The 15,649-nt window shown below is 40.4% G+C and overlaps 2 protein-coding genes and 1 long non-coding RNA gene across 6 annotated transcripts in view; 2 read left to right on the top strand and 1 right to left on the bottom strand.

Annotated features, from left to right (window-relative positions):
• The window catches only part of LOC144002074 (uncharacterized), a 51,161-nt gene extending 35,779 nt beyond the window's left edge, over positions 1–15,382 (top strand). The window contains exons 4-6 of one of the 3 annotated variants that reach the window (XR_013278662.1): positions 6,627–6,801; positions 8,329–8,470; positions 14,129–15,382. This is a non-coding gene — a long non-coding RNA (uncharacterized LOC144002074). Of the gene's footprint in view, positions 1–6,626; positions 6,802–8,328; positions 8,475–12,311 lie in introns of all 3 variants that reach the window. The other 2 variants (XR_013278663.1, XR_013278664.1) reach the window with 2 other exon arrangements.
• gtf3c4 (general transcription factor IIIC, polypeptide 4) lies at positions 8,903–14,951 on the bottom strand. 2 transcript variants are annotated; one of them, XM_077496926.1, is made up of 5 exons: positions 14,613–14,951; positions 12,180–13,895; positions 11,078–11,208; positions 10,829–10,917; positions 8,903–9,095 (listed from the first exon to the last, which is right to left on the bottom strand). In XM_077496926.1, exons 1-5 carry the CDS (start codon positions 14,928–14,930, stop codon positions 9,031–9,033), a joined length of 2,319 nt encoding a protein of 772 aa, XP_077353052.1. In that variant the 5' UTR covers positions 14,931–14,951; the 3' UTR covers positions 8,903–9,030. The 2 variants fall into 2 exon arrangements, with proteins under 2 accessions (XP_077353052.1, XP_077353053.1); XM_077496927.1 differs by having other exon boundaries at positions 14,633–14,774.
• A 151-nt stretch (positions 15,383–15,533) lies between the features above and the next one.
• Positions 15,534–15,649, top strand: part of stom (stomatin) — an 84,590-nt gene continuing 84,474 nt past the window's right edge. The window contains exon 1 of the mRNA XM_077497631.1: positions 15,534–15,632. The gene's annotated coding sequence lies outside the window, so the exon portion shown is untranslated. The remainder of the gene's footprint in view (positions 15,633–15,649) is intronic.

Below are 15,649 nucleotides of genomic sequence, written 5' to 3'. Positions count from 1 at the left end.
ATCACCGCACAAAGCCGTGTAGTAATACTTTTAACTGGGAATTAATTACGTACTCATGGAAGGGAGAAGACCTTAGTATAAACACTTATCACATTTTTTTCCAGCGATTACAACTTAAGTTGAGCCACACTTACAAAAAAAAAAATAGCCTGAAATAAAGTATATGCGACTCTCAATGATGTTTTGAAGAAAGCAGGTCAGCCAGGTTGCTCTTTTGTTATGTAAAGATCTGCCACATGATCCAGCAGGATAAAAAGGGGAGAGAAAAAGAAACCATTCAGATAAGCTTCCCTTCATCAGATAATTAAGGATCCCTTTGCTCCAGTTTCCCCTTCGTAGTATGAGTGTCTGATCATCTTTCAAAGAGCTCATCAGTCAAGAGTTGTTCCACGATCTGTGTGCTCTATCAGGGGGGCACACCCTGTCAGAACCAAATGGAAAAGATTTGTCGGTCAGTTTATCAACTCCATTTAATCATCTCACAACAAAATGTGTTATAAGCATGTACGGTGGCCTGTTTTGAGGGGTGTTCTAGTAGACATATTGTCATAAGGAATATGTCATCCACAAATGTTCACAAAGCGCAAAAACTTGCATTAAATAAATCTCCAGAGATGGACGTGTCAATTAATTTTGAGCATCTGTCAATCGTCAATTTGGGGCACCCTTCTGTCATCATCAACAAAATCAATATTTCAAGTATTATAACAGTCAATCCGTCATTCCCCAGCGAAATGGGCATTCGTCAATGTTTCTGTCATTCATCAGCAAAATGGCCATTCCGTCATTGACGGAATGACGATTTCGTTGAGGGACGAAAAAACACTTTCAGCCGTGTTTAGTCTGTCAAGTTTCCCGTCAACAAAACCGCCATCTATCATTGAAGAAATGCCCACCTCTGAATATACCACAAACAGTTTTGCTCCAGAAGGAGTACATCAAGTACAGTATATCAGTCACTACAGTAAAACAAGAACACCCTGGTGGTCTTGCAAAAAAAAAAAAAAGTGTTACCCAACTGTGAAGTCAAACAATAACCTGCAGTTCAAACTACCATCATGTATGAGGTCGCGTGAGAGCCTTTTTCTTTGATGTTTGTATTTAGATTTGCTTTTATGGCACCAGTGATTGTGAAGGGTAAAACTCAGAATTGAACATAAATAAGTTGTGACATAGGAAAGTTATTCATACACCGGCCCGGATCAAAATGCACCCAACCAGGTGGTGAGCCCATGAGTAGTGGGACCGACTGTCATGCACTCAGTTTAGCCCAGCCTCCAGATCTGTTTTTAATCCTTTTTCAGATGTTCTGCACCATCCTTTGACTGATCGTTCACTTTGGATCTATGACCCTAATTGACAAAAAATTTGAACCAATTGATAGTTGAACAGTATTTGAGAACAGATTGTGTTTGGCCATTTGTACTTTGGCACAGTGTAGTGCAAATAACAATTGAGAAGAACATGCTCGGCGACAGTATAATTAAATATTGTTGAAGCTGCCTTCTACTTGCAACGTCTGTATGAGGCACCCCACTTGTTTTCGGCTGTATTTTCCCCCACCTCGACACACCTTTGCTCTTTCTCAAAACTTTTCCGCCACCTGTCAACTGTGTCTGGGTTTCAGAATACCCCCCCCCCACGCCGCCTCTTCACCCCCCATCTCCACCACCACCCTGTATCCCCTGCTGCCAGTTTTTAACTACACTCCACTCTGGCCTCTGCTCTACTTGTTACAGCCCCAACACGAGTGCAAACAATCAAAGTGTTTGGGAACGCTAAAATATGCATGGCTATCCATGACAGACAGATAAAGCAGGGCAATTAGCCACGTAATCCTAGAGCAATGTGCGGAATAGGCCGCCTCAGCTGTCCTCGCACCCCTCCTTCCCTTTACTCTCTTGGTCTCCATTAGTTAAATGTACACTGTGTGTCGTCTCCCCATCAAATCAAGTAACACTTCGCCTAATTGGCTTATAAATAATACAGCAGGGCCTACATTATAATTTCATCAGTGGTAAACATTGCAGGGGCAGTTGGTAAAGAACCTATCCCTCATTAATTTCTTAATTTGGGAAGTGAGGGAATGAAACGTAGGCAAGGCGAGGAATGGAACGAGACACTTAAGGTGAAGAACTTAGCAAGGGGTGGAAGGAAACAAAACAAGCCGTGTCAGATATTCAATCTGAGGATTTTGTCGGTCGCCCTGTGCAAGAGGTGATGAGTGCCCCATCGCCCTCGTTTTACACAAACACGCAAATAAACACACATTTTCCCCCCGCATACCCAATTGGCTGTTCTTTTTTTATACCAACTTAATGAATATTTCATAACAAGCAACATAAATATGCATTCTAATGGTTTTGCACATAGTTATTACCGGTATTTTCTTCTTCTTCTTCTTCCCCCCATAACAAAAATACTCATTTCAAATTCTACATAACCGGGCTCTGAAATAATTTCTCCTCCCCAAGTAGACACACAGAGGAAGGCAGAAGATTTATGCAGATCAACTGCTTAAACAGTCACTAGAACTCCACCACAAAATAATACAGTTGCTTTTTAGCAGCTTTAACTTGTTAAAATGCATTTATCCACGAGAGAGGCACATTCATTTCTAATTTCAGTCAACAGCGACAACTGAGGTCTCCTGCGTGATGAAATCCTTTTAGCAAAAGGCAGCAGGTACCCCCCTCCTCGGCAGGTAAATGTCACTCAAAACTACTATTATATTGCATAATGCACTTTTAAGGGAATTTTACATGGCCTGTGATAGACGTTTTGAAATATGAGGTGTGAGAATATGACTCTGATCTCCGAAAGACAGATATTAAAGCAAACTCTCAAATGAGCCATTTCCCCACCCCCGCTCTCCACTTTTTCTTCCTGCTGAAATGTGGCATATAAGGGAAAAAAAAAAAAAAGAAAAGAAAACGACACCGAGAGCCCTTCCGCCTTCAAAAGGAAAGTTAAGCGCAGCACGTTCTCGGCGAGATTTTGAAAAGTGAGCCACCTGAAGGCAATCTGTCTCGACTGGAACCTCACTTGTCACCGTCACCGAGAGCTGTCACTTGACGGTGCAGCGCTGATGGAGACAGACATCCATCATCCGCCGCGCTCGCGTTGCACGTCATGTGATGTCTTTGCAGGCCTGCTGAGAAGTGTGTTTCGCTTAAGACGTGCTTAGGCGCATTCTGGTAGACCTGCAAAAGGGCTTTTTGTTCTCATTTCCCTCTCATCTTAAGGTTGAAAAACATTAAAAAAAAATAAAATAAATAAACTTTTACCATCCATATGCAGTGAAGATATAACTGTCCATCAATCCCGCTCAGAGCCACATCAAACAAGCAGCACTGAGACCTTGATTTAGACTTTCAGAATAAACTGTTCAGTATTTATTCCCATTAGTGATTTAAAGAGGACCCATTATGCCCATGTTAGCACAATATTTGAATTTGTGCCTTCCACTCGGGCAGATTGACATAATTTAGACTGTGATGTCACTTGTTTTTTTTTTTGTTTTTTTTTATTGCTGGCTACATGGTAGTTATGGTTTCTCTCATAGGTCATTGACTGTGAAAATCATATACGGGGAATGCATAATTAATCACCTCATCACATTATTACATATCGTCGCTGCTATGTGAAAAACACTTATGTCCATTTTTTTCTTTCATTTTTTTTCTTTTTATGTTTTTGGGATGTATGCATTCAATTTCATCCCAAAAACGTAAAAATAAATACATAAAAATGGAAATAAGTGTTTTTCACATAGCAGCGACGATATACAAAATTGCCCCTGTATGTTCAATCTGATGAGACACTTGAGTGCCTTGCTGCAACGTAATGCCGCCATTACTTTTCTGTTTATAATTGTATTTGTCTAAATGTGTCTCAAAAGTCCAATGTTTCACAAGGAGTAAGCATGAACAAGGAGCTACATTCTATATTTTATTTTTTGATACATTATAAGAAATGACAATGTTATGTGGGGTTAAAACATTTTGTCATTTTGATGCCACGTTCAACATTTGCATGTTTGTTCTAAATCAGTGGTGTCCAAACTACGGCCCGGGGGCCATTTGCGACCCGCCATACATTTTTTTGGCAAATACTTTTTCAATGCTGTTTAAAAAAAAATAAAATAAATAAAAGAGGGTGGATTAAACATTTCTAGCTACGCAAAGACACAAATTTGCAGCTAATAATTCAGTTTCAGAAATAAAAATAGGTTCATCCACTTGTTTCTTAGTGTCAAGGTCCAATTTGTGAAAACATCACATTAAATTAATGGTTCTTAAGTGTGGTCAGTTTACTACCGATTGTTCTTGTTGTGGTTCAGAATGTCAAGTTGGGATCAGCTGCTGCTCAGTGGAGAGGCGTATCTATTACAGTGGCACACAGGGGTCACTATTTGCCTTGTGACTGTTAGCAGTTTTCAATAAGTAACTGTACATTATATCAACAATTTATAATTGCTTCATTGAATTTTCCCATGTTTAACTCATTCACTGCCATTGACGGAAAAAGATGTCAAATGATGCATTTTTCTGCTGGTCTGGCAATGAATGTGTGAATAAATAACTTAAAATAAAAAAAAAAAACCTCAAAGTGGCCCTTGGAGCTTTCTATTTTTCTCTATGTGGCCCTCAGAGGAAAAACGTTTGGACACCCCTGTTCTAAATAATCATTAAATGAGCTGAAATGTAAACTGTAAAATCTATAAAATCATGCAAAAGCACCCTCTAAAACATGTCACTTACTTGAGTAAATGTAGTGCTTCTTAAATCGATGGTTTGTTAAACGTCACAGAGGTTAAGGCAGCCGTGCCCCCCACTTAATTACAGCAGAACAAGAGGAGACAGGGAGCATGTCGAGAGTGAGCTTAATTAATGTAGCAGTAAAAAGTGGCCCTCCCTCTCCATGTCCTTTCTGCTGTTCACTATTAGTTCCACTTCAGTGCTCTCCGAGCCATGGACAAATCGGGACTCTAATGATGGGACACACAAGCGCCCCCTCAGCCCTTCTCGGGTCACTGACCGCCTTCCCTCCCCTTCCCCTGGGATGGCGGAGCAGGAAAGTCAACCAGTTAGACACCCATGTTCAACCGTTCGGCACCACGGTGCAGAAGACAACCTTGCATATTGACTTCATTAACACTGACATACTTTGTGTGTAACTGTGAATGTGTGTCTGATATCACACCGCAAGCTTAAAGACAGATCCTGTTGTTCAGCTGATCCACTAACCGGGCACCAAAATCTGCGTCCACCAAAAACTTACATTTGCTGTGTAGTTAATTTTGTTCATTCTCTGAACATATGCAAATGAATGTATCAAACCCAATATAATTCATCAAACGTGAGCCAAATTACTGTGGGTAATTTTGTGTGACTAGGAGGCAGTCACAAGAAGGAGTCATGCCATATGAGGGAAGTCTGGACTCAACCCCAGATAAGTGATAGAAAACTGCTGAATGGTTTCAATAGCTTTGAAATGAAAAAAAAAAATACACTGGTTTTCATGAAGCACATTTTTGAAGTAGGACAGATTGGATATTTATAGGATTGAAGTAGCAGATGCGGCAAAACACAATGTAAAAAAAAAAAAGTAATGTTTACTTGAAAAACATAGAAAAGTTTGTTTTTTTTTCATTCAGAAATTACAATTAAATTTTACAAGGAGAGTTTTGAGGAAGAAAAAAAAAAAAAAAGCTACTCAAGGGTACTCAAACAAACCCACAACCTTCAGGTTAGGGAGACAGCCACTCTACCACCTGAGCCATGCCATTCCTGCTGTGTGTTAGTATATTAATGGTATCAGGTGGAATCTTGTACCTCCAAGACCAGTTTTTGGTCTCAATTTGGACACACCAGCAATGCTGTATAGTAGGAAACAGCAAGCGTGGTATGGCTCAGGTGGTAGAGTGGCTGTCTCCCAAGTGCAGATTTGGCAACTATTGATGTTGACAAATGACAATTGATGCAGTGCAGTGGTACAGCGATTCAAATGACCAAAAACAATCAACTTAATGTTAACTGAATCATGTATAGTACCTGTTGTGAACCGCATCTTTACTCAAACATGTTGAAATCACGTATTTCATGGCAGCTGGTTACCATTTTTTCCTAACCAGACCCCTGTGAACACTGAAAAGCATCATTATCACACCAGGTGATGCAGGCTGTGCTTTACAGCATAAACCGAATGCGACGGAATGAACTGATACTCTTGAGACAATACAACGGGGAGAATCATGTTCCAAATCAAGTCTAAACAAAAGGAATATCACATGGAATTACGGTGTGAAAAGGTTCCGTCAGTGATCTTCACCATCCTGACACTAACATAAAGGCTATAAATATTGTATGCAAAGAGAACAAAAAACCTTGTTTGAAGCCTTGGGAGGGGAGACGGTGGGGGAGATGGGAGGAGAAGCAGGTAATTACTGGTGGAGATGCTCTTTGGCAGTTTATTGTGGAAGTAGGAGGAGGATCAACCGAAAACAGCCACCCTCTGTCTGCCTTGACAGATCCGTGACAGGAATCTCAACATCACATCTAACGCACAGACAGCACAAATTGACCCAAATGTGATGATGTCATATTTTGAATTGTTTTGTGCAGATTTGGGGAAATAAACATCCACCAGTTTGACTGCTAATCCTGTTCGGGGTCACAGCTGGAGCTTATATCAGTTGGGAGGCAGACTCGACCCTCCATGGTGGATCACCATTCAAATCAAGGGCAGCTGAATGGGGCATTGAGTGGGAAAGGATTCCACACCAGCTGCACATGACAGGTGAATCTCAATAAATTACAACATTGTGAACAGTAGTTCAATTTGAAAAAGTGAAACTTATAGCCTATAAATTTCACTTATAGGAAAACACTTTATAGTAGCCCGATTACTACCTAATATCTATATTTATAATATTAAAAAAAAAAAAATGTGGTGAATGGTAAATTTGAGTTTTCCATTGGCCACTACATTATTAATGGGCTCCATCTGTAATTACATTGTTTGCTACCAGAATGCAAAGAAGGCTGCTTTTAATTCCGCATTATCCAAATAATTTACAGTGGAATAATGCTTGTTTGGTTCCCGCACGAGTAAACATAACGAATGAGAGAATAACAGTAACATAGGGCAGTTACATCATTACCTAATCCAGTCCTTTTCAAATAGGAGGGTGCGGTGGTGTGAAGCCCAGAGAACACGTTTAAAAAAATATATATCTATATAAAAAAAAATAAAAATCTAAAATAAGGTGCAATTGCACATCCACGATAGTAGGTGGCATTGACGTTCTCCTTAAAAGATTCTGAAGCACTGGCCCCAACCAACCATCCATCCATGGATGGAAAAAATAGTTCAGATCAATAATTTCTTGTTCCACTTTTCTTAATATAGTGAGACGTTGCATTAATTTCTCTGAATATTCCCGTGTGGTGTTTACCCTGTGCTTGCATGGTTTTACTCCAGGCAGGCAAGTTTATTTGTTTAGCACATTTCATACACAAGGCAACTCAATGTGCTTTACAAAAGGAAAGGCAACACATAAGCATCAACAGTTAGTTAACATTCAGAGGAAGAAAAATAAATGAAAATAGGTTACACAATTTACTAAAAAGAACAAACAATCTTAAAATATTATTCAACAAACTTTAAAACATTTAACATAAGGAAGTTTAAAATAATAATAAAAATAATTCTTAATAATATTAATAATTAATATAATTATTATTAATAATAATTAATTTCAATAATTAAAGCTTCCTCCCACATTTCAGAAAATATTCATGTGTTAGGTTCAACTCGAAATTGTCCTAAGTTGTCCTAAATTGGACAACACTTTGTACAGCTATCAACGCTGGATGAACACTTTTTGAAGAGAAGTGCACCACCCAAAGTTACACAGAATAAGTGAATATCTACCACTAGGTCAAAAAAAAAAAAAAAAAAGGGCGAGCTGCAGGCCCACCTTCCTCTTTGATCCCAAGATAGCGACACACCACATCACAAGGAAATGGGCCCAATAGAGGGATGGAGAACATGCCACCAAGACTGTTTCCACTCCCCTAAGCCCCTATTCCCTCCAAATTTTGGGGGGGGGGGGGAAAAAAAAAAAAAAAAAAAAAAAAAAGACTTAAATTGTATTTAACAATATGCTCACACGCCCTCGCCACCACCCTCCTCTACTTGATTAGAATTAGAATCACATCTGGCACCATGTTCTGTCCCTCATTACTGCTGAATCTCATTACAAGCCGCTCCCGCGGGAGGTAGCACGGCAGGTTTTTAAGCACACTTTTCACTTTCTTCCAGCCTCTCGCTCATCTCATCTGCCTCGCCGTTTCTTCTATTCTGCGTTTACATTAGCGGAAGTCCTCATCTGAGAGAATGACTGAGCACCGCCGCCCTCCTCCTCCTCCCAAAGCATGGAAATTGTTTTACGCTGCCAATTAAAGTAGGTGCGCTGATTTTTTTTTGTGTGCTAAGACTATGTTTTATTCAGAATGTATTATTTGTTGCACTCAAAAAAGAAAGAAAAAGTATAAAATTACTAAAATAGGTCTAGCGGTAAGTAAGTTCCACTTACTTGCAATAAAACTACACCAAAGGTTTGGAAATACAGGAGAAATGTGGGGGGGGCGAGGCAACTTATTTATGGTGCCCTCAAGTTCTACTGAATAATGAAAGCCTCCAGATATAACCACATTTCAAACTTGCCTTTGCATCTTTGTGCAAACACTGTGCCTGAGTGGATTTTTTATTTTTTTTGCAGAAAAAAAAAAAAGTGTAAAGTTTGAGTCCACGTTTTACCTCATTAAAATACTAATTCAAAGCCTCAGCAGCTTCATTTACAGGCTCAGCTGGTGAGGAAATACAAGCGTCAACATATCTTCAAAGACTTTTATTTCCAATTTTAAGACATACATACATAGATATAATTAAGAGACGCGATTCCGTGATTGTAAAACTGAGGCTGTTGCAGGAATTTGCTGATGCCGCGGCGGTTGTTTAGCGCTACATCATTGGCGAGTCACAGAGTGCGCACGACGTCTGCAGTATCTTCTTTATCCACTCCGGGTCTAAGGGAAAGAAATCAACAATATGAACAATACAATACAATACAATTCAACAAACTACGTTAGAACAAAACATTTCCGTTCAGTAACGGGAAATTCATCCATGTCTTAAGTTTCTGTACTGGCAAGTACATTCGGAACATATTCGGAAGTACGTTCGAGATACTCGCAAAATTGGAAGACTTGCTAGTTAAATTAAATAATTGTTTAATTATAATTAATTATGATAAAAGAAAATTCTTAAACTAAGCTAATTACAATAATTCTCATACACAATTTACCCTTTTTATTAACTCTTGCACACAAAAGTTTGCACAGGCTAATAATGTACGTGAGCTTTTAAAATGTTTGAGTACATGTAAATATTTCTAACAAAATAAAATAAAAATAAATAAGTTCATAAAATGAATGAAACTTGTCATATGCCACCTAGAATCACGTGTCAATCACTGGAAAACGTTATTTAAAATTAAGGTAATTATTTTTGAGAACACAGATTTACTATGATCCCAAAACATGACACTTTATGTTGATAATAATCGGTATGTACAAATCTTCATTTATAATTAAATTATTTATTCTTTTTTTTTTTTAAAGTTAGATATTTTTGTTTCCAAATACTTCAAGAGACCACATAAAAACAAATCGAGTTCCAAAGTTGAATAATAAAATCAGACAATGAGGCACAGCACTGTTTTAATTTTTTTTCCCTTTCTTCCTCAATCAGAAATGATGTGTGCTGGTTAAGGGGTACTTGGCTGAAAAAAAAAAATAAATCTCACAGAGGGTACATCACTGGAAAAAAAGGTTGAGAATTAGAATCCATACTTGAACAAAAATTACTTCAAATGATTTGATGTTGTGAGGTCTGAGGGTCAGGCGTGAACCAAAGTGAAGGAAGGTGAGATCATTTGTACCTGCACTAGAGTTCCCCTTTGTGAGATTCAGACGGCCACTGTCTAATTTGCATAATCTCTTCTTCCCCTGTATGTCTACTCGGTCGGCAGAACTCCATCAGGCCCATGTGTGTCTTTTGGGTGTTGTAAAATGTGAATTCTTGATTATACTAACATCAAACCCTGAAACATCTGGGACAAGGCTTGTTCTGTGATGGCGTGAAGGGGAATTAGGCCTCCGAAGAATTATTTTCTCGTTTTGCCCCTGATGTGCACCCACTAATCAGCCAATCAGGGTCTGCTTGCAAGATTTTGGGCCATACACATTTTCAGAACGTGGAAGGCAATTATTTTTTAAGCTAATATGGACAAATAAGCTTGAAATGACAACTTTTTTTTTTTTGACAGTTTTGCCTATTAACATTCACTGCCTTTGACAAGTATACTTGTCAATTGTATTTTTTAGAGCGGTGCTAAATGGGGGCGAATCTGAGCATGCTCCACTGTAAATATCAAACTTGGAAACAACTTTACTGATGCCCAACCACCGGTAGATGACATCATAGCCCCATTTTATAGGAAATAAACACAGTTTCAGAGTCCATGGGAGAAATGGCTGTATTTTGGCAAACCTACATTTTTCTGCTGTCAATTATAAAAGAACGGGACGGGACAAAAAGTAGGGAGTCTATTCTGTTATTTGGTAGATTCGGTTTATATATAATTATTGAATGGAATATCACGTGAGTATTGGAAATGTAAAAATTTTCTATAATGACTGGCAGTGAATGAGTTAATACAGATAATCATAACAGCAATAAGATAGGAAGTGCAGCTAACCGTCAGGCTGTGAGATCCCGGAGATGCTATCCTGCAAGAGGCAGCGTCGGAACGTCAGGGTCTGGCATGCCTGATATGACAACACGCACCTGGACGAGACCACGGCAAAAATCTGAGAGTTGATGGTTAGGATGTCCCACAACAAGTGGGTTGCATGTGTACAGATCAAAACAGGGGATGACGTGATGGCTGCATCAAGAAAGTATCTACTTTGGGTGCAGGGTGTCTGACAGGTCAGTCAGTACCTACCTGAACCATACGTGACCGTTTCCGCATACTGTTTGTTTGTGGTCCGTGAAGGGCAGCACCTCTTGACACAAGCTGCAACACTCCGGAAATGTCTGCTTGTTCATCTTTTTCTTGATGTGGCCGATCAGGACCTAAAATATAGAACACATTTAATCCAAGACCCCATGACTGAAATGAATAATTCATTAATTTTTACCTGAAAGGGGACTTTGTGGCCATTGTTTTATGTTTTGAACAGTTCAATTCTGTCAGTGGCCTTTCAGTGCTGTTATATTGTTATTTGTGGAATATGAGTTATGATGCAAAATCCAGCCGTTTTTATCCATCTTTAGATCTCAGGTAACAACCAATCACACCTCAGCTTCAGAAAACAGGTGAGTTGTGATTGGTCGTTGCCTGAGCCTGGAGCAACATTGATGTCATCTTCAGTCGACAGCAAGTTGCAAAATGGCCGCCCCCTGAGATAGATAAAAATGGCTGGACTTTGCTGCTTTAACTCATATTCCACTAACGCAATACTAATATTAACTAATGGGGGGAGTGGGATAAATGACTTTCCCTTTAAGCCATTTATAAACAATATTTATATCACATTCTTGGTGTGAAGTGAGTTTAGTCATCGACCATAAAGCACTCGTATCAAGTTTGTGCTTGTAAGAAAAGAAAACTCGATGGCTCATATCTCGAAAAACTCCTAAATTGGGTCACTCTTATCTCAAAGCCCTACTGCACTTGTATGGCATTAAACATATTAGTTATTTGTGCACTTGGTGCCTCTTTTATGGAAACTGTTTGATTCCGCAACAGATTATTTCCTTTTCTATTTGAGTGTTTATTTTTTATATGCTAATAATTTATTTCTGTTACTTTTTTTTTTAAATTAGCATTTTTGTGCCATTTTTGTTTATGTTTGTGGTCTGTGCACAAACCTGGCTAGTGGATACCTAGCAGTATGCTCTGATACGGAATATACAGGCCACTTTGTGAAGCAAGTATCACGAAGAGAGGGCAGAAGATACATTTGGATTCAAGGAATGTTTTCATAAAATTGGGAAAAAGAGAGGCTACATCAATTTCACAGAAGTCGATCACGGTTTGTTACCTCAGCATTTTTGTCATCGCAGTCCTTCAAGAGGTGCTCAGCCAGGCCGCTAGTAGGAATGCACGTCTTCTGTGTTTTTTTGGTGTTGAGGTACACCTCCCCGAGCAACTTCTTCATGTTCTTTCTCACAAGGTGGATCTCCAGCAAGTTGATCCGCGCCTGCAACTGCTCCATCTGCTCCTCGGGATTCTCCTTCTTCGCCGCTTTGCGCTCTCCTGCCAAATCGCTGTCGATTTCGCCGCCCTCGTCCTCTTCGTCCTGCATGAGCACGCTGCTAAGCTTGTCAGAAGGTTTCCAGTGGTGGTCCGTCGGCGGCGTCTGGAGTGACTGGTGCAGAAACCGCACCAAAAACAGTTGCAAACGCCAGAAGTAGGGCGAGTCCACCTCCCGGATCTTCTGATCAAGATCCTGCTGTAATGCCTGAGGAATGTTTTTATTTTTCATGATGTTCCACCTCACAAGGTCCAGCAGGTCAGCCTGCTTGTACAGGTTCTCCGTGGGGGGGTTTAACAGGAGCCCTGCTGCCGTTTCTGGCGATTTTAAAGCGATAAAGTGTACGTGGTAGGTCCTGACAATTGGATGAAATGAGTCGACCAAACCTTGAGTGCTGACCAGAGCAATATAAGCTTCATTGTGGCTCACGGCAATCCCATGCGGACGCCGGTTCGTCAGGCTTTCGGGACACAGCATTTCCTCTCGTTTGAAAGACAAAGTGCTGTCTGTGAATGTTGGCGTCAGCTTTTTGATGCACCCATCAGGGGAGCACGTGTACACAACGCCGTGTTGGTTCACTGCGAGCGACGCCACGGGGAGAGAGTGGAGGCCCACCATGTGAGAAGTGTGCACGTTTAGTCCGGCGGGCGAAATCATGAGCAAGCACCAGAAGACGTAGCAACCGCGAGACGCCACGATGAGGCTGCAGCTCGTTTTGTGAAGCGGGTGGACCAACGAGACGCATCTGATGTTCTCCACGGCTATGCGGTCGCACTCCTTCCAGAGGACGACGGGGTGTCGCAGGGTGAAGTAACCCTTGACCCCCGACAAGTTGACTGGCATGATCTTAAGAGGGCCCAATTCGCTGCCCACGATCAAGCCGCTCATTCGCCGATCTGCATGTTCATACTCCCACCAGGCCAAACCGGTGGGACTGCTCACACCCGACTCAATGGCTTCGTAAAAAACAACATCGGCGCCGTTCTCAAAAGGCACCGCGAACTTCCACAAAACAAGGTCGCCGTTTTCCATCAAAACGGCGAGGAGGACCATCTCCACGTTAAGGCAGGAGTTGTCTGACTGCACCTGTTTGAGCGTGTAAATGCTTGACCACTCCATCCTCACAGGGGTCTGCATTTGGTAGCGCCGCTGCAGCTCCTCAAAATTCAACAAGCTTTCCTCTGGCAGAGTTCCGTCTTGCTTGGCGTATTCTCGTTCTTGTAGCATCTTACCGTACTTATCAGTGAGATTGACCAGCGTGTTCCATACGAGACGCCTGTCGCTGTGATGGATGGTGAGTCTGTGGTCTAGAGTTAGGCACGCTAGCAAGCAGCGCCCGCTGAAATCGCAACCTAACGGCGACCAACTAGCGTATTTAATTCCGTTGAATTCTCCTCTGAAGGGATTCATCACTCGATCCAGGTGAAACTCTTGCTTTGTGGGCATGTCATGGTGTGAGTTGAAGTGCGTCATGGCCTTAAGCTGCTCTTTTCGGGCACCAACCTATACGTTTAACACACAGAAAAATTATTAAAAAACAAAAGTCATCAAAAAAAAAGAAAAAAAGAGCAAGTTCTACATTAGTAAATTGTATTTACCTCTCAAGGAACTATCCTTGTAATTCACTTGTGTATTTATTTTGATGACAACTTACTTTTTGAACACAGACATCTGTAATTGTTTCTCCTTACGTTGTCAAAATTGGTCTGTTTGTTTTTTCTCATTTACATCCACAGATAACCACATGATGTAACTAGAGAGACGTCTTCGGGATTTTTGAGACGGAGCGTGAACCAGGGAGCATTGAAGACAACAAGATATTCCCTATCCATGGCCTTAATGTTTTATTTATTTATTCATTTATTTTAATATAAATAAGCCGTTTTGTTTCACGTGTTTATTGAACAGTTGTGCAGTTGAACAATTTCAATGTACCTTGTGATCAATCTGCAGTCAAAATTACTGGACTGACATTGCCCTAACGGCCACAGCTGGAATCTTTTCACGGCAAACTACTGTAATCACGGTATAATAGCAGATTAACGGATGTTAACAAAATTAATGAGGATGATATATAATTCGTAGCAAAAGTTCATTATTTTGCACGTTTTTACTTTTCCGAGTACTTTCGCTCTCGCTGACTGTAGTCCAGTTTTGTAGACGTTTTTTGAGCCAGTTTCCCTCGTGATTGAAGTGATCAAAGAAGTAGAGCATAATTACCCGCATTTCGTAACGCTTACTGGGGACAGGAATTGAAGTCCTATTCAGTATCAGGTCCTCTTTGCTGCTGTGAATGTCGCAAACCAGCTCCATGATTGCCAGCGACTTGGCAGTACATACTGCTAGGCGATGGTCCTGAGACCAAACAAGCGGCTGCGTGCCGGTCAGCGGGGAATAGAGCGGGATTGCCGGATCCCGTTTCACCAGCACATCGCCCGTACTTTGGACACTATCATCGGCGGACCCTTGGTCCATCTCAATAAATTCATACGATGTCTGAATATCAGCAACAAGAGCCGGCTCGATGGGGGCCGCCATATTTATTGTTTATGGAAGTGACGTCACGAATGACGACATTTCCTCCGATTTTTTTTTTTTTCCAGGGATGAAAAACATTTTTCTCGTGTAATTTTTGATCCATCTTTATTTTTGCGTTGCCTTTTAATTTTACCCTCTATATTTTGCTATTTCTTGTTAATAATTAGACAAAAACCTTTTTTTTTTTTTTTTAGGTTTCTTGCATGTCTTTCTTAGTGCTGTTAAAAACCTGTTGTACAAATTGCATTTGAAATGGCAATACAATGGAGTATAAAAAAAATATGTAGCCTGTTCAAATTGTGATATATGTCACACGGACCAAGATAAATTATTTCAAAACCTTCCACGGTACAAATCAACTGAATCTATGAAAGAAATACAGAAAGAAAGAAAACGCAAGAAAAGAACTCACACCAGACAACAGAGCAGAAGCAAAATAAACAACTGGAATAATGAGGTTGCGCAAGTATGCTCACAATGTTATGAATTCAGATGTGGATTAAATAAACCAATCACATTCGATCTCATGTGGTTGAGTCAACACACCTGACATCAATTAAAGAGCCTGTTTTAATTTAAGACACCCTAGCAGGGTTTCTTGACTTTTTTTGTTTTTTTTTTGCTGCTGCTTTCTAACAGAAGCCTGAAGTTTTTGTGCAAACAGCCCAAGCATGATACTGCCATCGCTGCGCTTCACTGAAGGTATTGTGGTTTTATGA

The sequence above is a fragment of the Festucalex cinctus genome, chromosome 15, assembly GCF_051991245.1.
Source record: "Festucalex cinctus isolate MCC-2025b chromosome 15, RoL_Fcin_1.0, whole genome shotgun sequence".
Taxonomy (NCBI): Eukaryota; Metazoa; Chordata; class Actinopteri; order Syngnathiformes; family Syngnathidae; genus Festucalex; species Festucalex cinctus.
Note: the sequence above shows the minus strand (reverse complement) of the source record. Positions and strands in the feature narration are given on the sequence as shown.

Excerpts from the sequence above, each read along its gene's own strand:
- gtf3c4 (XM_077496926.1), bottom strand. The coding sequence starts at position 14,930 with ATGGCGGCCCCCATCGAGCCGGCTCTTGTTGCTGATATTCAGACATCG. Across the intron at positions 11,209-12,179 it reads GCGATGACAAAAATGCTGAG|GTCCTGATCGGCCACATCAA; the intron begins GTAACAAACCGT and ends TCTATATTTTAG. Across the intron at positions 10,918-11,077 it reads AACGGTCACGTATGGTTCAG|GTGCGTGTTGTCATATCAGG; the intron begins GTAGGTACTGAC and ends GGTCTCGTCCAG.